Source organism: Chelon labrosus, assembly GCF_963514085.1.
Source record: "Chelon labrosus genome assembly, chromosome: 13".
NCBI lineage: Eukaryota > Metazoa > Chordata > Actinopteri > Mugiliformes > Mugilidae > Chelon > Chelon labrosus.
The window spans coordinates 25955132-25979597 of NC_140346.1; the positions used below are offsets into that span (position 1 = coordinate 25955132).

At 45.2% G+C, this 24466-nt stretch overlaps 1 protein-coding gene across 1 annotated transcript; it reads right to left on the reverse strand.

Moving 5' to 3' along the window:
* On the reverse strand, nt 1–24163 carry axl (AXL receptor tyrosine kinase; the record flags this gene model as incomplete). The annotated part of the gene is made up of 20 exons (XM_084558824.1): nt 1–3184; nt 3568–3704; nt 4273–4432; nt 4837–4946; nt 5508–5629; nt 6096–6188; nt 6648–6725; nt 6981–7076; nt 9144–9235; nt 9476–9605; nt 10324–10341; nt 10465–10609; nt 11027–11166; nt 15162–15357; nt 17334–17449; nt 17560–17640; nt 20089–20271; nt 20393–20493; nt 20943–21153; nt 24025–24163. 20 exons carry the CDS (start codon nt 24161–24163, stop codon nt 2725–2727), a joined length of 2808 nt encoding a protein of 935 aa, XP_084414950.1. The 3' UTR covers nt 1–2724.
* Between the last annotated feature and the right edge of the window lie 303 nt (nt 24164–24466).

The window sequence follows — 24466 nt, forward strand, 5'->3', positions numbered from 1 at the left end:
GTAATCTCGGGTTCTTAACGTTCCTGATGTGTGATCAGAAATCTCCAAATGTTACCTCATCACCTGCTGTTTTGTTTTTACCTGCTTAGCTGAATCAATAAAGATGCCACTGAAACATTCAATACGACTGGAAGAGAGGTCATTCTGCAACAAACACATTTATTTCTTAATGCAAAATACTGCACGTACTGTATAAAACATTGCTTATACATCATAACAGTGAAAATTAAAAGGCAGTTATAATACAATCATTTCTGACAAAAAAAAATCCATACACACATCTACTGTAATGCAAAATACTGGCTCTCTGAAGGCACTTGGTAAAGTTGTGAAATTTTGAGATTTAAGGCTGATCTGTGCGGAGTTCCTGTTCTTGCTGGTTTGAAATACATGACCAATGCTCAACACATAAAACAGGAGGTGTGTCTGCACTGAAACTGGCATTTGAACATTTGAATATGGCAAGTAACACCAGTGCCTTGGTCTCAGCACTCAGGACTCCCTCTGAGTATACAGTACCAAAGGTATTGCAAGAAATGCACACTTTAGCACACTAATGCTACAGGTATAACACAGCACGGTATACAATTTCATATATAAGTACCTTTGATGTATACAAATATATATATATATATAAAAAAAAAAATCACAGCGCCTCATTGGAACTATTGGTTCTCTCAAAATTTCTGCAGGAATATGGTCAAGTCCGATCCAAAGAACAAAAATATATACTGTATGTACAAAAAAATAAGTGCATGCATGGTGGACTTCCTCAAACTTCCGGCTGTTATGCTCTCCTCTTCAACCCTGCTGGTGACAAACTGCTATTTACAGTGCTAAACCTCAACAAGAATAGGAGTGGCGGGATGGCGTCAGATGATGAGGTTAGAATTGTTTTCCAGTCCCAATCTCAGTCTTTCACCTCTGCCATCGTGAATATGCTGGCTGACGCAAGAACATATCTGAAGGCCTCTGCAAGATGACTGAGAATGTACGAACAACAAAAACAAAAATAAAAATAAAAAAAAAAAGTCATTCAAACCCAAAAAGCGTAAAAAGATATACAATTTATAAACATACGCAGATATAAAAACATTAGTGCAAAGTTGTACAAATACAAAAAAATCAGCATGAAAAAAAAAATACAAAAAAAGAACACTGTGCTTGAGAAAAAAAAAAAAAAAAAAAAGCAAAAGTGAGGAGCTTATCCCGTCTTTCGTGTTGGGTAACTCCTCCTTCATGTCTGTATCTACCCTCAGTCCATCCACCTGAACCTCTGATTTATTTGTACCCTCTTCATTTGACCAGTACCTCTGTCCCTCGAGAACTGTCTCAGATTTCCTGAGTTATGACAAAGACGTATAGTAGTAAAAACACCTCCCGGAGGACAAACAGGAGTCTTGTTGGAGTGCTACATTGAGCTGTGATACAAACTACTATGTATGCATGGGATGTGATCCTCCATAAAGCATTTCAAAGTTTACATTCTCACTTTTAATACATTGCTGTTGCTAAAAAGTCTTCAGGTATGGTATGCTTAGGCTAATATCATGGGTTTCACCCACTAACAACAATACTGAACAATATGAGCCTAAACGTTTGCACGGTCTTTCACAAACCTGCATAACTACAACCTTAAAAGGAGCAATTTGTCTTCTCCATATGATTCATATGCAATAAAACAGACCGCTGCTTCTTCTTTTCTTTTTAATCCTCTAGTTCACAGGTGTCAAACATACGGCCCGTGGGCCAAAAGTGGCCCACCGGAGGTTCTAATCTGCCCCGCAGCATGAATTTGCAAAGTGCAAATTACATAGAAGACTGCAATTGTTTAATGAAAACTACTGCTAACCCTAATTTGTCACTGTTTTAGTAAGAGAAGTGGACAGAATACAACACTGAGACCCACGACTAAACAGCAGACAGTATTGTGCCCAAATTGCACTAATTTCTCTTAAGAAATTTCATTTTTTGAAGGACAGTTTATCAAATGTAAACATTCTCCTAACTTACTTGTTCTTCTTTGCACTAAAACAAATGAAAAAAATCTGGAGTTGTCGTTCCTCATAGGTTATTATTCTGTTACCTTACTGGTCCAGGCTGCTTGTACGTGACCCTCGAACTAAAATGAGTTTGACGCCCCTTCTCTAGTTATCTTTGCTCTGAGTTACACAGATACAGGTACGGGTAAGGTTTCTCCATCACAGAATCACAGGTCTCTTATTTGGGTCATGTATGTTAGCACTTACTCCCTGGAAATGTCTAGCGTCTGAGTTTGTTTTGACTCTGGCAGTGTCTGAGCTGGTTTCACAAAGTAGTTTGATTATTTTAGCTTCATCCCTCCGCTGCATACAGGCAGTTGGACGTATGTGGCATTTTATTGCTAAAGCGACTGGGATTGATTCTTCTGATTGTGCTGCAGTGTTTGTGGGAAACAACACCTAGTCTGTTCTCCCACTGTCTACCACCTGTAATAGTGGCGGCAACTCGTATTTTTTACTCAAAATGTGCTCATCTTGGAATGGGTTGGCAGAAGAAAAAATCCCAATGCTTCACTTCATTGGAATGCCTTCGGATGTGTGTGTGAGTATATTTGTTGACTGTACATGTAGAGAGGCACATGAGGTTTCTTAAAGTCAGTAGAAAGAGGCTGGATGTTGTTCTTGGAATGGGATAGCACACTTTGGCAGTGAGCAGTCATGTCATTCTTTAAAAGTTTGTACATCACTGCCAGGGCATTCTTCTGGATCCATCCCTGTCCTCCAGCGTCTCACAGCTGGGGGTGGGCGCCGGCGTGGGGTTTGGAGTCGAGTGGCACGACGACTGTAGAGGCAGCGTGGCTGTGGAGGACGACACAGGCATGTCTAGGCTCTCCAAGGAGTCAGTAAGGGTCCGGATGGTCTCGTGTTGGGGACAGAGGACGTAGCGGTTGGGTTGGTGGACCTCCACTGTCGTCACCGAGTCCAGGGCTTTCAGACAGAGAGGAGACGAACCTCCGAGGGGGTCACGCCCGCCAACGGCCCCGAGCTCCATGGAGGACTCGTCCATGTTGACGTACAGGATCTCGTCTGGGTCCTGGGTGTCCGGCAGATCCTCAAGGGCTTTCTCTAGCTCGCAGCGCAGGGACTCAAATGATGGACGATCCTTAGGGCTCAGCAGCCAGCAGGAGAACATAAGGGTGTAGCTGGAGGAGAAATGGACGGAGAAATGTTAGTCGTGTATTCAGCCCACCGTTAAAGCATCTAAAAATGTCCTTTGGTGCTGATTGTGCTCAGCTGGTACAGAGCAGCAGTTAGTTTCTACTGTGGCCTAGAAATTTTTATCAGCAAAATATTCTGGTAACTCTAATAAATTAACTTTTTTGATGAAAAGCCATTAAAAAAATCTCCCATTTACTTTCATTTATTGGATCTCACAAACCTTAAGGCATGAAAAGGCTTGAAAGACAAATGGACTGAAAGCATTTTAGCTTCTACTGCTTTATGGAAAACAAAAATGTGTTTCTAATCAGGGGAGGAAACATCTGATCATCTGTGGAGCGTGTTTTACGAAGGAGCTGAAACTTACATGCTGTCCAGACAGTCTGGAGGCTGTTTGAGACGGTTTCCTTGTCTCAAGTAATCATAAATCTCGCTGTTTTCGACCCCGGGGTACGGTGTCTGGCCCCGTGTGGCGATTTCCCACATGGTAACTCCGAACGACCACTGAGAGAGCAAGGGCAAGACGGAGGAGAGGAGAAAATAAACAAAGAGACAGAAAGGGGAAGGATTAAGCTTTGTTGAATTCCTGTAGTGTCTTACACACCTTGTTGCACATTAGTGAAACATTAATCTGAACTGATCAAACACTGGCTGTGGAAAAATATCCCAACCATGTCTGTCTGGTATTTCTGGACATCCTCAGTGAACAAGGACTAAAGAATGCACGTAATTTAAAATGCTAACACTGTATCAACACACTCTGACATGTGCATGGACGCAGACGCCCGTAAAATATGTAAGCAATGATATTAGCAGCTGTATCCGTCGTAGAAGTTAATCAAAGTGGTTGTAATAGTAGAACTACTACACCACTTTGAATACCGAGCTGGTTCTTAGGCAAATTATTGCAAAAACGTGCCGTTTACAAGTGAAACCATGTTCCATCTGGAAGCTTGACTGAAAGAAATTTAAGTCGCTAATTTAAATGGTTAAGCCTTAACCCTGTAACGCATTTCTTCTGAGTCACACAGAGACAGACACACACTAACAAAGACACGGTAGGTGAACTAACCACGTCGCTCTTAGTGGTGTAGACGCGGTCGGCTAAGCTCTCGATGGCGATCCATTTGACGGGCATCTTGGAGATCCGCCCCTGTCTGTAGTAGTCTCCGTTGTAGATCTTCTTGGAGAGGCCAAAGTCGGCCACACATACGTTCATGTTCTCGTTCAGCCTGAGACGGAGAGACCAGAGTGTTAAACTGCTGCCGTGGGTCGTGGAAATGAAGTACATATGTGCAATTCAGTACAATTTTGACGTAATTTGGCACTATTAGGTGTTTAATTATTATATATTCTATGTTGGCCTTAGAGTTACTGTTAAGATTTTACATGCAAAACACATAAATTTGCAACTTCTGTCATTCAGAGAGAGACTATCATGCTTTTCTTGCATCATATTGGGCTTTTGTTCTTTTGAGCTCACCCTCTGTCCAGTATTGCATTAAGAATAGTCTCTCACCCTAGTTTTACTTTACAAATGCATCAAAAAGAGAAAGAGAAAGAGCCAACAAGAACACCTAAAGGAAGTGAAAAAAAGTAAAAAAAAGCGGAAGAAGAGAGAAGAGCTTGTGCTTACATGCAGTTGCGAGCGGCGAGGTCTCTGTGGATAAAATTCTTGCCGCTGAGGTACTCCATCCCCCGGGCGATATCTGTCATAAACTTGACCAGCATCTGAGACGGGAGGTACTGTAGGACAGCACACAGAGAAAAGGATTTAGTTTACACATGTACCAGCCAATTTACTTTCTGCCCAGTAGAGGGCACCGGTGCCCATCTGTCCTCTGTGATACATCTGAACCGAGCAAAACTCGACCCCAAATATAAAAAGCCTCCTCCTGTGGGAACAATAAGCTCCAGCACTCTGTTTTCTGAATGTTTGCCAAACTCTTGGATGTTTCTACATTTTGGGCGCCGCCTTGCTTTGATTAGGCCTGTCTTTCTCAACACATCTCTTCAGGGACTTACTGCGTATGGCAGTTCTTGGTTCCAACGCAACACTTCATCCATTAATGAGTAAAACTGCAGATACGCACACTCGTCGTCTCGCATGATCTCAGAGTTCGTACGTGCTGCCAAAAGGCAGTGGGTGCGGACTCGCTTAACAAATACTTTACATCTGCGCTGAACTTTGGATCCCATTTTGCTGACAGACATTCATCTGAGCTGATAAACTCCAAACACATACAGCTGTTAAACTGTTTCTGTGTTGCTGACTCTGAGTCTTTTGTTGTTTCTAATCAGACTTACCACAGGGCAGTCTCCGAGCCTTGAGTACAGCAGGTAGCTGTGCAGGTCTCCGTGTTTCATGTAGGGTAGGATGACCACAGGGGAGGGGTAACCTTCACTCTCCACGGTCTGCAGACACACACCTATAAAAACATCCCGGCTTAGTACACACATGCGTCGCACATTTGGAAAATAACATGATTTATGTCGTGATTAGCTCAGTCTTGGATTTTCTAGTTAAATAAGACAATATTGTAATGGGTCAGTTCATCTAAACAAAGAATAACACAAAAAGAAACACACTTTCTCACTTCCATGCCATGCCAACAGTTGCACACGTTTTAAAATGCATGCCTCATATAATTTGCCTTTAGAAAATGTGCAAAGTGCATTACATCAGGACTATTTCTTTGGTGGAAAGCAATTCACAGTGGGGTTTTAAAAGAAATTAGATGGGGCGGTGTTAAAGGTAAATATACACTGCTGTTGAATTTTGAATTTATTTATTGTTCTTTTGTTTTAGGTTGGAAGCAGAAGGGGATAAATGAGGAAACGTCTCTCTTTGCCAGCCTGAACTCGCCAGCCCACGCGCCATAGCTCCTGACTCACCTAGAAGCCTCATGACATTGGCATGGTCAAATTCCTTCATGCATGCAGCCTCTCGCAGAAAATCCTCCATCTCTGAGCGGGTACAGATGGCAACTGGAGAGAAGATGGTGCAGAGGTGAGACCACTTTCCACGTTTCATAGTAACACGGCACTAACGTTGCAAAGTTGCCAGGGTTTAGAAATAAACATTTCTTTGAGAGGGTGTTGGACTTTTCATACTACGAATTAATAGAGGTTAGCAGTTTTCACCACTATGTTTGTTTCAACTTCTCCACCACAGAATCCTCATGAGGGTGGCGCTGTCTAAAAAAAATCCAGTTTTAATATAATTGACTTTACATTGGCACTATGCTTTTTGTGGGGGTCAACTTTCTCTTCTGCCAATATTTTCTACAAGCCGTGTCTTTGTCTGTTTTCTGATCAGAAACTGAGATTTTCGCCCCGGACCACTTGTTGATTTCTGACCCAAGGGGCAGCCTGTCAATTGGCCTGTGTTCCCGAGATGAAGGGGTTCATTGTGGGAACCGTTGAGTGCTTATACTGTCTACTCACTTTTCATAGTCTTGACAGCAACTTTGAGGACAGACTCCTCCTGAGTCAGCAGCCCCTCCATCACAGAGCCAAACTCCCCTGAAGAAAGAAATCAAAGGAGAAAAACAGCCAGTTCAGATGCTGTTTCAGACGAAACTTTACATGATACAGATGTCTGGTTGAACTGCTCACATGTTGCACTATAGTCAGGGCCAAAACACTGGAGATAAACAGAAAGCAAGCATTGGAGCTGTGGCAGGTGAGTCCTGACTGCTGCCACTGATACTGTCCATATTAACTCCAGTGTTTAAAGTGAGACTTACACTTATAGAAACTTAAAAACCCAAGCGTTACCTTCTCCCAGAGTCTTTCCCAGGGTAAGTTTATGTCTGTCCACCATCACATCTTGGAGCTTCTGCTTCAGCTCGTCGCTGATGCCCAGGCTGTTCACTGAAGAGGAAAAAGTAAGGAATTTTAATGCCGCCTGGAGCACAAAGCACTTTAATTAACGACACAGAAAAGAGAGGAAAGAAAAAAAAACAGCCGGATTGTACAAAGCAGCCATCCGCGCTTTTCCCAAAACCACGATGCACAGCTCCACGCCAAAAACAAAGTGTTAATAAATACTGCCAGACTTAAACAACAAGGAAAATAAGACTATAACTGAACTGAAACAATCCCGTCTCCTTGTAAAACTCCCCAAAATGCTCATTAAATGTTTTCAGTTTTCAGCTGTTTGTTCATGTAAAGACAATTAGTGGCCCTAGTGTTACATTATTTGAAGTTGTATTCAAATAATAAATCGTTGAGGTCGATTGTTTTGCACAAAAATCTATTTCAAACATGTTTACCCTTATTCTAAATGCCACAGTGTAGTCGTATTTAATCTACAGTAAATCAAAAGGTTATCTGAACTAATTCAAAACCTTTTATTCATGTCTTTTATTCAATTCTTCTGTACAGTGTGGTTCCCTCTTTGTGTTTTTTAAAGTGCTTTATAAATAAAGTTGGATTGGACTGAAAAAAACAGAAACCAAAAACTTATTCAGAAAGTGACATCAGGCCTCGCTGTCCTCTTTATCTTTGGGTGTGGGTCACGTGACCGTGCGATCCTGCCGGGACCGGGGCGGTTTGGGGAGATGAGGTCAGAAGATTTAGGTTGGTTTAAATGCTCCCTTTAAATATTACCTCCACAGCTGGCTGTCATGGCGGAGAGCAGACCGAGCTACAGACGCTGGCCGGCTCTGTTTTTCACATCTGGGCCGGGATGTGACAAGGCAACAACATGCACAGCGATCCCCCTCCAGCTGCTGCTACGCTATCAATCTGCCACGCGTTGGACGGCAATGCGGTCAGGCCACAGGCATGTTCCAACACATGCTGCCGTGACCGGCTATTGCAGCAATAACCGGAGCCCCGGGGCTTGACTTTGTCCCGAGGACTGGCCAAAATTAGTGGTCAACGTCAGCCGTGTGCATCCTGCCTAAATCCCTCCAATCTGACCTCTTCCTTCATTCCCAAGGCGCTTTGCTTTTCATCGTTCACTCAGAGTACACATTATCTCCACATCTCTTTCTCTTCGCTCCTATCATTTTTACACACCGAATAGTTTTTCTTTTCTTTCTTTTCCTGCAGGTCCGCCTTTCCCCTGTCCTCTTTATGGCCATGGCAAGCCGAGACTCGTGCGTGAAGATTATATAAATAGTGTGTTTACACCAGCGACAATGCTGGGGCTTGGATGTGATCCAGCTGTGTGAAATTTGAGTCCGTATGCTGCGTTTACAGGTACGTATCTCTGCCTGTAATCATGCGGACTCGCAGGGCCTCCAGGCTGGTGACAGCACCCTGCAAAACTCTTCTTTGTTTTTCACACATTACCAAACTTCCTCTGACTCCTAATCTATCCCCCAAACGGTCAATTTACAGCTAGAGCAGCTGATTACTCCTCGACTGACGCTTAATTTTGAAATCTCACAGGAGCATCAAGTCCCCAATGTAACTGTACCCGCCTTTCACACATCTTTAAACTCTCCAATATGCTGCTAAGTTTCACCTTCATTTCCTTTATTTTCCTTTTTCCTTTATTGCACAGGTCCTTATTAAATTTCCTGCACGTCTAATCGATGTGATTATAAAGATATTGCGTTATATAATATAGCGCTGCTGTGAGTATGTCAGCTGACTGAACACTCTGTTATCACAGCTGTGGGGAACGCATTAGCTGTTTGTGTTCTTGGCTTTGATAGAACCAAACAAACTTAGGATGTGATTCCCGTCTTGAAATGGTGGAGATTTGAGCTGTCACTGTGTGACATGAGAGGCATCAGTTTCCTTCCACTGAACCTCTGGATCCAGGCCCAGGGCATACTGGAAGAGATACTGTTATGCTACTTTTTATTTGGAATTGTCCTCAGAGGCAGGTTTGGGCTCGCCATCGCCTCCAGCTGCAGTGACGGTCAGGGGTAAGTAGAAAGTGTCATGTTTCTGACAAACATGCCGAGGCAGGGAAGTACTTACGCGTCGCTTCGGTAGTCCTGCGGCTGTAGGTGCGGCGAGCGCGGTATCTGACAACCAGTTCTCCGCTCTCCATCATGGGCTCGAACGCCTCTCTGTGAGTGAACGCATGCATCCAAAACAGAGAGAGAGGTCAGTCCAGCGTTAAGTGTCAACAGCTGAAATAATGGCACTTTGTCATAATTACTATTCTGCTCCACCAGAATGCTTTAGCTTCAACAGAAAGTCTAGCAACTAGGTCAAGGAGCTGGAAAAAAAGTGAACATTTTTTGGTTTGGCACGGCTAATGAGTCACTCCCTTCCACCCACGAGGAGCCCTGACAGCCCGTACGCACCCGAATCGCGTCTCCTTGCGCCGCAGCTTGGCCACGTAAACAGCCATGAGCACAGCTATGGACACAGCTCCGGTAACGGCCACCACCACATACCACCAGTGCCAGGAAAAGGCCGGGGGCGAGGACGGACCTGAGGAGAGGGGTGTGGAGGGAGGCGGGTTAGAGTTTAGTCATGTTGATCGCTTAAGATGAAAACAATACTTTTTTTTTTTTTTTTTAGGATTTTGGAGCCCTTAAAGCGACAAAGCAGCATTCAAGTCGTCAATCATTTTCTCAGCCAGACATCAAAACGTCTTCCTAGATATACAAGTATGCTCCCTTTTTCTAATCGTTCCCTGGTGGAGTTCTTGCTGTGCCGTCTCTCACACTACCCCCGAACACTCAAACCCTCCAGCCACTGTTTGCAACTTTCCCTCCTACTCACACTCATCCTCCCCCAACTTTCCCTCTTTCTTTCCTCTTTTCATCTGCTGTTCTTGTTGTTTGAATTGTCTGTCTGGCCCTATTAGACAAAGCAAACAGAGATGCTACACTGTTCCAGCCTGTTATAAATATTTATGATGCGTCTTCCCATTCATCACCCCACCTCCAACCCCTCTCCCCCCCCTTCCCCTCTTCCCCTTTCCCGTGTCTCTGAGATCCTCAATTCTCTTTTTTTCTCTTCCTTCCTTATTTCACCAAAATACACCGCGAACGAAGTGACAGAGAATAAGAAAGAGAAGTCGTGCTTTGGAAAAAAAAACACCATGAGCTCACTTCCGCTATCGCTGTCATTTTGTGCCACTCAGAGAGGTCACAGAAGAGTAGGGTTAGTAGGGTTTAAATGTGTAAAGGCAGCTATTACTCACCTCTAGACTCCCCCATTTCTGTGGGAGTAAAAAGAAAACCAGAGCTCAAGTCAATATTTGGACAAAACCTGTCTACATGCAGTATGTTGTTTATTATGATAGTAGTATATATGAGTGGTTTAGATGCTTCCTGTCACTCACCTGCAGACGTGAGCGTCAGAGTTTGTGTGGGGGTCCAGGGTCCTTGACCGGCCCCTGTGTAGGCACACACTCGGAAAGACACATTGGACAAGGGGAGAGACAGATTGATTGACAGCTCAGTGCCCAGTCCAGTGTCCACAACAAACTGTGAATGAAAGAAAAGAAAGGGCCGGTCAGAGTAGATATTTTCCAGATGAAAAACTTAGAAACCACCACTTTGTTGTGTTTTGCTCTGTGTATGTTTCTCTGGGGGCGGCGGTGTGGTGGTTAGCACTGATGCTTCACGGCAAGAAGGTTCTGGGTTCAAATCTGGGGACTAGTTTGTATGTTCTCCCTGTGTCTGCGTGGGTTCTCTCTAGGTACTCCAGCTTCCTCCCACCGTCCAAAGACATGCTCGTTGCTTAATTGCCGATAGGTGTGAGTGTGAATGGTTGTCTGTCTCTCTGTGTTAGCCCTGTGATAGACTGGAGACCTGTCCAGGGTCCAATGACAACTGGGATAGGCTCCAGCCCCCCCGCGACCCTCCAGAGGACAAATGAAAATAAACGTTTCTCTCACTGACCTGCTTTGCAGCAGGTGTGCTGTACTCCACCATGTAGCCCTGCAGTTCTCCATTCAGCTTCCCCGGAGGCCCCTCCCACGTCATCAGCACCTCTGTCCCGTTCAGCACAGCGGTCACGTTTGCAGGTGAGTTCTCTGGCACTGAAACACAAAACACAGCAGAGATTAAAATCGTATTTTTGCCTTTTTATTTTAGAAAAATTTAGAAGCCGGCAGTGCCGTGGCTGTGAGCTCAGTGGCCAGGGGCCAGTGGGCCGGGGGTTAGCCAGGCATGTGTTTGTTTTGACAGCTTTGAGCCTCTGGGGTGTGCATAACTACAACAGCTGGAAGGAGAAGATGTCAGAGAAGGAGGAGAATTCTGCTTTAATAGGACACAAAAAAGGCATCTCAGGACACATCAGTGGAGTTCAGAAGTGCACACTCTGTTCATGTCGGCCTGGCTGGATAAAAGTCAGATGGACACATTATGAATCCTGCATGCCACCTCTTTTATTGTTGCCGTCTCTGTTTCTGCTTACTCCTCTCGCCTGCCTTTTATTTTTCTGGCTTTCAGGAACAGAGAGTAAAAAATTCTGCTGGCGGCCAAAATAACCAGTGGATAGTAATCCAAGCTGAATACCACGCTAGAAATAGTGTGAGAAATGTTTGTATGCATGCACGCGTATGCGACTGATGAAATCCACGAAACCTTTTCTCAAGGAGAAGGCGTCTCTCCTTTGTTGGCGTCTGAGTTAAGGCTCCCTTTGTCTTTGCTTCTCGCTCTCTACCGGCTTTCAAAGTCCCACAGACTAGCAGGACACCCACATAAACCCACACTAACACACACACACACACAGGCTAAATCACTGGGAGTTTGGGAAACATGGCCCAGCCTATGGATGATGTTATCAGGAAGCGTTTGGCGGGTGATTGTTTCCACATGTGGTCCCTGTTCTGCCCGCCAGCGGCAACAAAAACAAGCCTCGTTCCAGCAGCTCGGCTCCACCTATGCTCCATCATGCCTCTCCCTGCCTCCTCCTCCTCCTCCTCCTCCTCCTCCTCCTCCTCCTCCTCCTCCTCCACCTCTGTGTTGCCTCCCAGCTCTATTTTTTCCTTTGCTTTCTCATCTCTGTCTCCGTCACCGTCGTCCGTCCAACATGATTCCATCTCACTCTGTCCAAGTTTTCTTCTCTGCGGAGAACAGGGATGTTAACCGTTGACGTAAAAGTTTGTGGAGGAAAAAAAAAAACATGTGAAAAGTTGAAAAGTTCCCAAAAAAAAAGGTGGGAGTGTGCTGTTTTTGTGAAATGCAGAAACCGCAGAGTAAAAAAATGCCTCACGTTGTTTCTTTGTCTTCTAAGTGAAAGCAGCGGAGGCCCGGCGGGACGCTTACAAACAAGCACTTGAGCCGCAATTAGTTCACAACAGCAGAAGGTAACATCTGCATCTATTGCGGACTACTGTTTCACATCCCGTTTGAGCGCCGCTATCGAAAAAGAAGTGTCAAATAATCAGCTGGCTCCAGAGACAGAGGCTCTGCTCCTCTCTCTGACGGCTATATTTCATCCTCTCGGCCTAGTTAGCCCCGGCGTGGGTCAACATGTGTTTGAAAAAGGGGTCATCCTTAAGCCAGGAACTGACTTATTACCCTGGGATCCGGGAGTCTGTTCCCCATAAAGGAAAACAAACTCTTTCCTACAGAGGAAACCTGTTTTCCAGACTCGAAAAACACGAATGTTAGTGTCATGAAAATCGTCACGGCCTTCGAGGACGTCCACCCCGTTTTAATTTCATAGTGGAACAAACTGTTGTCTGTCTTGAAAATGGAATTATTCAACGCTTGTGTTTGCAATTTCTCTTTTATTTTTTTTCCCAGGAGGCAGTAATAAACAGGATTAACTGTGACACATGTGTTGCGCCACGTCGTCATGACTCACTTCCATTAGGACAGTGGATTTATTTGCGATTAGCTGTGGCATCTCGGCCGGCAGGGGAAGAGACAGAAGTTATGTTGTGACGAATGTTTAAGGGGAAACAGGAATCACTGTCTTTCTCTTTCAGCTTTCATTCACTCTTCCATTCATTCATTTAGAAAGATGCATTTCTGGCGTTGTTAAGCAAGCATCGCAGCTTTAGGATTATAAGAGTGCCATAGGTCGTCTCACTTCCTCTCCCAGACTCCCCCTCTCCCTCTCTTTCTGTTCTCTCATCCTCCAGGGAAAATAGTGGGCTTTGGGAAAATAGCAAAATGACTGTTTTCTCAAAGCACCCCCTTCTCCCGTTTCTCTTGCGCTTACATCCATTCCTTCCCTGCTCCCAGTGGCAACCCACGTTTTTTTTTTTTTTTTCCCACAGTGCCTAGCTGCACGCGCTGGAAAAAGAAATGATAGGTCGTCTCAGGTCAAAAAAAAAAAAGAGGGGGAAATGAGAGATGGATGGGTGAAGCTGAAAGACTGGATTCAGAAACTTGTCCAGCTTGTTTGGGGATGCGGGAAATAAGTTCCTCGGAAATGTACGTAGGAGACTGCGGGAAAGTGAGTGCTCAGTGAAGGAAATGGAAAAATTGGAAGGTATCTGCACAATATATTAATGAGAATATGGCCGAGCTAAGAGGATTCTGCTGCTCTTCATTCTCTTTTTGACCTTGGTGCCTTCTGAACTTTTAGACCACAAGCTGAATGTTATCTTAAGTTTTAAGTTCCTTTGACTGACTAGAACAAGTGCAGAGAGATTTACTGGAACCACGCTGTTCAAAATTTGTGATTGCAAGCAATTTGTGATTTTATTTTCTCCAAAACGAAACAAAGATCGCTATGAACTATTAAGAATAAAGAACTGAAAATTATGACTGTAGCCAACATTTCAAGGCTGTGGGGGAGGGCTACTTCTCCCTTTTCTCGTTTTTGCCAGAAAAATGAAGTTTTCACATTATAAGCAGCTTGCATTATGGAAAGCCCCGACCATCCCTCGCGTGGCATATCTCTCCTCTTAGCGTACACTGTTTCCATTCCTATTTATCCAGGGATAGAGACGGCATGAGCTGGCATGGAAAATCCCACCTCAGTTTAAACTCGCAGCACACAGCAGAGCCCAGCGTTACAGTTTGGACAGAGCGCCGCGACTAACAGAAGCCTTTCAGGAGAATTTACCACCAACCCTCCCCTTTTCCCCCCGTCTCCACCTCCACCAACTCTCTGTCTCTTCCATACCAGCCAGCCAGCCATCTACCTCAACAGTTTACATTTGAAACGGCGTCCGCGGAGGTGCAGTGACTCGCATCTGGAATCCTTCATAAACACTGACTAAGTTAAAGGGGCACAGGAATGAATATTATGACTAACAGTAGACTGTAACTTGATTCCCCCGGCTCACTGTTACCATACAGTAGGTTATTAAGTCTTGAGTCACATAGAATCAAACTGAACAAACAGCCCGACAGATGTAGGTCTGCAGTTAATTAAACCAATCCCTAAAAAAATAAAAGTATCTTGGCGCAAAGAGGCGTTTAAACTACCATTTAGCGATAACAACTTTAAAAGCATTTAAACTTTTTTCATAAAGCAAATAGTTATAGTGAGTGTGACTACAGCGCTGCAGCGGCCACAGAGACCTTTAGGAGCCTATGACAGCTTCAGTTCTAGACAGTAAAACCAACAACCCAAGGCATAAAGCATTAGAACACAGCTGCAGCACATTAACTACGCCATGGACAAAAAAATTGAATAGTTAATATCCCATCTGAACACTTGAGCCACAAGTTTGACTTGATTAAAAACTGGAAAAATGAGAAAAAACCACAGGTAGGCCTTGTAAAGCCATTAACTTTTAATATTCCAATAAAAGGCCCAAACACTGTGTGCACTGAATAAATGTGTTTTAGCTGCTAAATTCCATTTTGTAAGTCTAAACATGCAATGGTAAATGATCCTAGAAATCTGCTTAGTGGCACCTGCTAGTTTCTCCATTGCTTTGTCCTGGACTAGTCCCGGAGCGTACACAGTGGAATGGGAGGAGACCACGTCTTAGAGCTAAATCGGTAGCCAGATAACACAGCCTTGACCTTCACACACTCCCAAGGAAGTAATCCCACATGCACACACATCAAGACATGGCGTCCACGGTGAAAACAAACTAATCTCTGCACTCAGAGGACTCACCTCCTTCTTTGGTGCGTAGCTCCACCCAGGGCGACCAGTCGGACGGGCCCTGGCTGCTGTGACAGGCCACCCTGACGGCGTAGCGCCTGTGGGGCTCCAGGTCCTCGATGAGGTGGGTGGCCGGCGGGATGTTCACGTTCTGGTTGTGGATCAGCTTATCTGGGCCGGCCGTGAAGGAATCTCCCGCATGTTTAGCCTGGAACGTACAGATAACACCGCTTTCACATGTGCATTTAGACTCTTTACGGCACAAACGGGAAGAGGAAGCTGCTGTTACAGAGCTCAAGTCTGTGGACAATTGAATAACTGGCAGATAAATCACTTTAGATACAGTAATAAAGAATACAAAGAAGAACATTAGTGCATTTAAACCACAGACAGAAAGCAGCTAGACACAAAAGGATGGGATGAAGTTATAATTGTAATAAACTGCAAATAAAATCAACTAAAATAATATATATAATCTAAATCTAGAATGATATCGTTCATAGATTAAGGTGGACTGATGTTACACTTCAGTAGTTACTTTCTGTTTATATATAATATCTATAATTCTTGATTCACATGTCAAAATAAGAAAAACGACACAGAGCATTTCTGTCTCTGCAATCCAAACATTTAAGGTTGTTTTTCTAATATTTTGCTGCATCCTGTATTGTGGAAGAAAAGACTAGAGAGAGGGCTAGCATGTAAATGCTTCTGGTGGTGGTGGTGGTGGGGGTGGGGGGCCCATTAAGTGTTAATTGCCATAAATGGTGTAAAACCTGCTCCACTGCTCTTTTGAACGTGACCCAGGCTCAGCAAGGTGCACCGAATACAGAACTCATCAACCAGAAATCACAGGCAAGAAACCTGCTGCCTCTGCAAACTCTCTGTGGTAAACACATTTAAAGAGGAACACAAAGCAGGGAAAATGCTTCACTGCAGCAATCTCAAAACCGCAATAAAGTTGTTGGTCTGGCTGGTCTCATTATTCTGCTGTATTGCTCGTTGTGGAGATCAGCTCCCGCAGGCTATGGGCTGCACTTTGCAGGATGAAGCTTTACAGTTTTTAATTGTAGTGAAAAAAGAAAGAGCGGCCACACAAACACGTTAGGTCTTTGTGTGCGTGAGCAGGTGCTGATTTGCGCTGCTTTGTCAGTGTATGAGTATGCAGAGGTCACATGAGGGATTTTTTTTTTTCCATGTGGTGCGACTTTGGTGGCGTGATCCTGAGAAATGTTGAATGGGGAGAGTGTATGAATGTTTGTGACAGAGAGAGAGACGGTCTTCTTAATTCGATGAATCAGCCATCCAGGCAAGCAAAACAAGTGTGTTGAATCTAGCCCTGAGTCACAGCTGAGCCTGCATTCCTCCTGCATGGCTCAGACCCGCAATACCTGCTGTCACTGCCGTTCCTGTTCTCTTGAACTGACTTTCTTTGTATTCCTCTCCTCTCTTCTGTTCTCTCTCTCCTTCTTTCCCTCCTTCATGCATCTCTTTTTATGCTTCTATTAGTGGCGCACAGTAATGTCATTCTCCTCTCTCTCTCTCTCTCTCTTTACACCACAGCCTTTTTCATGTTTCTCCTCGCCAAACAATGAACCGTTAAATTCAGATTTTTGCCCCATTCTGCTAAAGCAGGCCCCTTGTCTTGTTCCCCTGTGAGGGTAAAGGGGGCGGGGGGCGAGGGAGAGATGAGGGGAGGGGGCAAGAACGGCAAGAGGTATGAGGGGCAGCTTTATTAAAACCAGACGTTTAGGGGTGGTGCTGCACTGCTCCCTTTTCCAGGAGAAAATGTTCCTCCTCTCAGCTATGAGTTGTAATAGCACAAAGCAGAATAGTGGCAGAGAGACACTGACACACACAGAGAAAGAGAGAGAGAGAGAGAGACATGCTACGTAAAATTAATCCAGGAGGCCACTTTCCCAGAGTGAAACATGATACTCTGGTTCATGAATAAGCCAGGGAGGGGTAGAGGATGAGTAAAGCCAGGGAAAGAAAAGCTAGTTCTCTTTTCTTTAAAATTAGGCTAGCTCAAGGTAGAGCCCTGGTGCTCAGAATCAGTCTGCAAACAAGACTTTGAATGATGTGTTTGTTTAAACTGCCGGTCAAACAGTTGCAGTGATTTTTCCAGGCCGGCGTTCTCAGCTAGTCGTGGTATTCTCCACCGGCGTACGCCTGACGTCTCACCTGAACGGAGCAGCGGATTATCGGGTAGTGGCCTCCAAAGCCGGGCTGCCACTTCAACCGGAACGCGGTCTGAGTGATCTCCACCACGGTCACGTTCTGAGGCTGCGATGGGAGGACTAAAAAAAAAAAAAAAGAAAGACAGAAAGTCAGAGAATACATAAAGCTATTGAAAAGTGCATTCAGACTAACTGAGGAGAGGTTTGTGCCTCCGTTGCACGACACCTACCGGTGATGGTACCGGATCCGGAGGTGGCCACACCCTTGCCGTTATGGGCCTCGCACGAGAAGGTGCTGGTCCTGTTCAGACCTGGGCCGAAAAAAATGAAAACGTGTGAAGCAGGAAGATTTCGGGTCTTTTGAAACCGAGAGTGCCTGCTCAGCACGCTGACTCGGACTTAACGTCGATGTGAGAACGCTGTGAAGGCTCAAACTAAAGTGAGACTGGTGTGGCGGTAATAGCTTCCACAAAGGATCTTTCTGTCAGCAGTATTACGGTCACTTAGCATGTGCCTGTTGATGTGAAAGCACAATTTTTTGAATGTCATGTGGAAATATGTCAACAATCCTTCCGTGAGAGTGAGGCTAGCCTCAACTTTCTATTGTTAAAATATAGTTCGGTTTGTCGTAATGAAGCCTGTGACAACGCATTAATGAGAAGTCTTGAACCGTTTATGCACAGGAAAAACATTAAAATGAGTCTTTTTAGATTGAAAGGCATCTAAATTGCGACTAAATTCTGTATTTTAATTACTATCTCTCAATGGATGAGTACAGCAACCATTAATTGACCAGAATATCTGGTCCATCGAGAACTACAAACGCACTCTTAGGAATCTCAAACGTCTGAGTCTGAAATTGGCTGCAGTTGGAGTCTGGAGACAAATTCTTTCCCTGTGTTTGGGAACAAAGAGGCCGGTCGCGCCGGGGTCTAGGTGTAAAAAGGCAGAGCCGCTGCCTTTGAGAGGCTGGGGCTCCACTGAGGGGGCAAAACACTGTGACACACACTGACATTCAACAGAGAGAGCGAGGGAGAATGAGTCCTCTCAGAATGTGACTCACAGCGTTGCTCACTCCAAACATTCCACAACATAGGCTCACGCACAAAACACAAAAACACGCCGGCTCACACAGAAACATGTGACATTCAAGTTTTATCACTGTTATCTAACGCCCCGGCGCTGTCAGCGAGCCACAAACTGACACAGGATTACGCAGTGTGTGTGTGTCGCGCTGCGCCAACGGCACCATGCCTCCATTGTGCCGCGGCCGGAAAGAGAACAGGGGGTACGATCCTCGCCGGGTGAAGCGAGGGGTTGTGCGGGAGGAAAAAGGAGGGAGGGAAGGGTGAGGGATGACCACTGGCTGGGAGGGCGAATGAACTGCTCATCAGGCCATCTCGGGATTGCGCCACTTGCTCCTTCGTCTCTCCTCTCTTCCTTCCTCATCAGCAAACCGCAAAACAACATCCCCCCTTGAGTTGAAATGTTTTAGCTGGTCAGTAAGAGGAAGCTCATGATCTTCACAGTGTTGACCAACAAGGTTCATGTCAGCTGGGAATGACACAGTTCTGGTTTCCTTAGCGGACACGTACTAGTTTCATGTCATTCTGCGCTCTTCGTAGTTTTGTTCAGACGTGCCATCATACTGGATTTGAGACTGCAGCTAACAAACCCTGACTCTGATTTCATCGCGAGGCGCTAAAGCGAAACTGTGAGGTTAAAAGTGCTGACATTTGCAGAAGTGAGATATAGAGACAAGATGGATTTTATGCATAGATATTCAGAAAAGTCAACATTCATATTAAACAATACTGCGGACCTTCTGCAAAAAAAATAAAAAATACAACCTCATACTTGACATTTTTTTGGGGGTGGGTGTGTGTTGCACGAGTTGAATGTGCTTCATGCCATTTCTCTTTATGGGCTTCTTGAAAGATTATTTGTGTTTGCCGTGGTTTGGACCCGCGGTCTGCCAGAGCAGCTGTCCATTCCAGAGATGTGAGTGTAGGTTACCGACAAACGGATTCTGGTCAGAACAAGGCGGGCCGCTCTGATGAGTCAAACCAGACCCATCAACCGAACGCTGCTGACAGCTCCTCCCTTCTTCCGTCTGACTCAGCCAGCTCAGCCCCGTACCCCCCTTACCACTGGACTTTGACGCGGGGCCAGCTATCTGGCGGGCAGCTGTGGTTTGCGTTCAAGCAGAAACAAAACGCTCCTCCTTCCCCTCCTTTCTTTTATCTCGCTGCGTCCTCTGCACATTAATTTTCCATCTCCCGATTGTCCTTCTCGTGCTCGCTGCTCTGAGTTTGCCCACCCAACCACAAGGCACGTCCTCAATGGATCCGCTGGAACTGTGCCAACCAGGCCCCCTCTTTGGTTTTGTTAGAGACATGGAAGAGGGGGTTTGGAAGTCTTTGAAAGGCAGAATATATTTCTGTGTAGTGTTTGAATCAGGCTGCAATAATCAGTCGAAATAGATGAAATCAAAACCAGTAATTTTAGTTGTTTTTTTTTGTTTTTGGTAGAAACTGTGCTGACAGCAACTCTCTGTTAGTTATTAAACAGAACTCATAATTCAAACTTTTATCATATGCTCCCAACATTAAATGTTTTTTTGGGGTAATATTTTTCACGTCTTATGGATAAAACAATCAATCACTGAGTTTATGAGCCCTGGAGGAACTGACCGAGGTTGTACTGCTCTAACTAAGCTGCTCGTGAGTGCTGAGGTAAGTGAGAGTGACAGATGATACCTGTGAGGTTGAGCGTGGACGGCGACAGGGCCACGGGGTCCGTCAGCAAGTTGAGAGGAGCGCCATCCTGCAGCCAGATGAGCCTGACCGGCTCCGGAGGGCCGTGGGCCACACACCTCAGGCTCAAAGACACATTGGCCACTACAGACATGTGCTGGGGCTCCACAGAGAAATGGGGAAGGCCTGAGGAAAGAATTAGCTGAGTCAGGGTCTTTTACTCTTCCAAAGCAATCCAAATCCGACTGTGGCCCTCAGAGGAAAGTTGCTTATTTTTTGTAACCGTAGCTGCTAGAGCTGAACTCACCCTCCAGCTGAATTTTCCCCTCCTTAGAAAAAGTCTGGTTTCCTCCTGAAGTGACAGCACATTTATAGGAGCCCATGTCGCTGAGCTGGACCTTCACGATTCTGTGTATAAAGAGGAATGATTTCATTTAGATCAAGACATGAGCAACCAAGCCAGCAAGACAAGAAGACGCACAGACCCTGATTAGTTTCTTTCCAAAGTTTGCCTTCCTGTCATAAAACAAGAATATAAAACATGAAGCTCCAGCTGCAGAGACACATGGGGTTTTCCTTGGATTATATCATTTATAACAGACTTAATTTCATGTTTTTTTTTTCTCTACGCTGGCTGGAAGCCGACATGGTGACATAATCCAGCAGCAAGACTGGTTCAGCGAGGAGAAAACTAAGGCGGAGGAACAGGAAATGAATGCGATCACAGATGAAGAGAGGTTTTTAGGCCAGGAGTGGCTGCCTCACAACAGATGATCCTTAAATCCCATTAAATCTAAAGGACCGACTTGAACAAAAAAAAAAGCAACTGTAGCGTGTAGCAGAAAATCACCTCTTACCTGAGTGTACTCTTGATTATCCAACCGTTGCTGTCAGTAGGAACCTGATACTGGTTGGTGTCTGCGTACAGAAGTGGTTGATCGTCTTTATACCACATCACATCAGGGGGGTCCTCCTCCTCACCTCCCTTACCCTTCAGCGAGCAATGCAACGTTACAGGTCTGCCCAGTGAAGAGATGACAGTGGTGGGACTCCGTTCGAACTCCAAATCTTTGATTGTGAGAGAGAAAAAAGAGTGGGTTAGTGTTGGCACAGTCCAAATAATAAAACCTATTTCATGCTGTTTTATTTGCAGAAGAAGGAATACTGCTGGATCTGAGATTGGATTGTGCTGAGCTCACAAAATACTGGCCAGAGGTTCTAGTTACACGAACATTTGCAGCCAGCAGGTGACATGAACGACTAAACATGTTAATGATTGTTCAGTTTGGTCGTTGAAGTTCCCATAACTCGAGATTATTTGGTCCAAACAACGGTTCAAACCCAAATATATTCAGTTTAGTGACATGAAACCAGAAAAGCAGCAAGTCTTGACACATTTAAGACAATGATGTTTACTTATTAACGAATCAATCATGCTTGTTTGTGCATCTGATAAATGTTCATTTATTCAGTACAGGTGTACCCAGAGTTTATCTGCCAGCAGCTCGCAGGCTTTTTACGAGTCTGGTTATCTTGTGTTCCTCACTGATATGGAGGGGGGGCAGACCAGACCTGAGAAGGACAGCACTGACACCGGGACAAAGGCTTCTTGTTAGAGGACGGCTGCTCCTGCTGCTCGGTGCCAGAGAACAGAGAGCTCAGCGCTAACTAAACATAATCAGAGTGAAGGTGAAGCGGCGGCGTCCCGCAGCTCGTCTGACGGTCTGTCCAAGACCCAAAAAATGTTGAACAGAAAGTCATCATAACCGTGATGAGTATTAACTTCTTCTTTTTGGGGCTTCTTCGGGAAGAAATCAAACTGTTGCACCATCAAACAACAATGCTAAGCACCCCAGCTGAGGAAAGGCGTAGCTGCTGCACGTCTTGATGAAACGGATGGAATATGACTGAGGACATGGAAACTTTGGCTGTGCACTTGGATTTCAGGATGAGAATAAATCGCGCTCTTTCCACTGAGTGATGCCTGTAAAGATTTTCTCAAGCTTGTCGAGCCGCCCCCTTAGTCTGCTTCACGGCCAACCTCCGACCTCTGGGCCGTCGCTGCGACCCCGACGGATTCCAGTGGAACCCGTCTCACCCAAACAGCAAAAGCTCCTGGGAAACATTTTAAAATCCCTCTCTGGCAGCATTTCAACATAACATATGGTGATCTTGATGTGCATGTAAAACACAAACTGCACCAACACTCAACCTGGAATCCAAAAGGCTCGTTGTGGGAGTGTGCAATAAATGAAATAAATGAAGGGGCCTGCTGAGCCTCTGCTGCACCGCCTCTCCGTCTCTGTGCTCTCTCGGTGTAAAAAGTCATCCCTCCCTTTATTTTTAAGCTTGGCTGAGCTCTTTCAAGAATGACCCTGACTTTTCTTTTTTTTTTTTCTCTCAGAGCTACTCTGAACAAAAACACTCCTACTTTCTTTCTCTGTATCTTTTTTTTTGCTGCATTCACATAATAATAAGCTTGTAAACCTTTTATTAGAAGGCAGAGAGAGCAGGCCGTGGACACACTGTGCGTACGTGTGTGTGTGTGTTTGTGTGTGGCCCGTCCCCACTGATTCATTTGTGCTTAACTACTCCATCTCCTCCCTTTTGTTGCCTGGATTCCCTTCCCTCAAGGTCCCCCACTTTTTTTTATCATTTCTCTCTTTCTAGCCGGGCCACTACTCCCACTCCCTCCTGATAAAAGTGCTCAGATGTTAAATGTCAGTGGATGTGCACATACCAAAAATACCCGACACAGTCTAAGCATTTGTCCTCCTCTCACTCCCTCCTTTATTCTCCTGGCTTTTGGTAATTCGGCCCCTCCATTCACCGCCGCGCCTTTTACCCTTTTCTCCTTTTCATGCCGTTCTTTGGACACATTTTGCCACCTCCCCTCCGAACTCTTTCTCCTCCACTCTTGCCCCCGTACCCCATCCATCATCTCGCCACTCGAGTCTGTGAGTCAGACCAGCTCTGACTCACGAACCCAAGTGTCCCGTCTCGTGATCCCCTCCTCATCCTTCACATCCCCTCGCTCCTGGACCACGGCCATCGCCAAATCCAAATAGGAACTGAGACGTCAGGAAATATTCTCCCCCTGAACGCATCATTCCGAGCTTGTAAATCACATCCGGCTATCTCTCAGGGTACAGCTCCCAGAGAGACAGTGCGGCCACGATGGTCAAAACACATGAGCTGACAGGTGGGGGGGGGGGGGGGGGTGGCCCCTGAAGGGACCCCATCAGAACAGATGAAAGCTTCTGAAAGATGACTGACAGGGGTTGTTGTGTACTAGTGGATGCAAAATTCAACAGTCTTTCCCACGCAGAACAAGCTCTCTTTTTTTTTGCACACATGCCCGAGAGGTGAAATTCATAGCATTCTCTCATTTCCCCACAAGATTTAAGCTACTTTAAGCCTCATCCTTGCCCGCAGTAGTACATCTCTGACATTCCACAGCTGGAAAACTCATGAGGAGCAGGAATCTTGGTCTGGATACCTGGATTCTTTGGATGAGTTCCCAGCAAGTGTAAAGATTTAGATGCATGCTTTAATCTAAAGAAACCCCAACATGATCTTTCAGCTGTCTTGTTAGTGAGGCAAGTTAAACAATCAGCAATCTCCTTTCACCTCAGCATCAGCAGAATAAAAACCCTCAGCATGACTGAGCTGAACGAATCAGAAATCTTTTGTTTTCTTTGAACACCTTGTTTTAATGGATGATTTTTTATTAGCAGTCTCTTCATGTTGGCCAGATGTTGAACGCTCTCTCCAGCTGCGGTTGCACTCGCCACCCCAAACCAAATTGATTTAATGAGTTAGGAGCAGAAAAGCTGACTGGGCTAATTGCTCATTACTAGTTTTTTTTTCCCCTTTCACTGAGGTTAACAAACGACGCTCAGGCTGGATAAGAAGCTGAGCTGATCGGTTAAGCCTTACCTGGCTGTGTTCCCTCGGCTGCTGGATTCAAACACGAAAAAACGACGATGAGGATGAAAAGCGACCACTTCGAGCCGCCCATGGTTTGTCTTGATAGCTGATCACCTCTGAGAATGAGCTTCTTAAGGACAGCGTTCATCTCGGGAACATCACCGGCGCATCTCAGCAGCAGCTCAAAGAACCAAAGTTGTGCGCTAGTAAAAAAAACTTTGACTGGGCAGATGCTTAAAAATGCAATTAGCCGCAGATGTGACCAAAGCAGATTGTTTCAGTTCCTTTTTCTTTCTTTCAAGGAGACAAACTGTGAAGGAGAAAAGGGATCTCTGCGCCGCTGAAACGTCTTTCCTCTTACGCGGTTGTTTTGGTTGATTCCTACTGGAGGTCTAGTGTCCACAAACTTTAGTTCCCCAAAAAAAAGCGCACAACAAAACACGCACTAAAC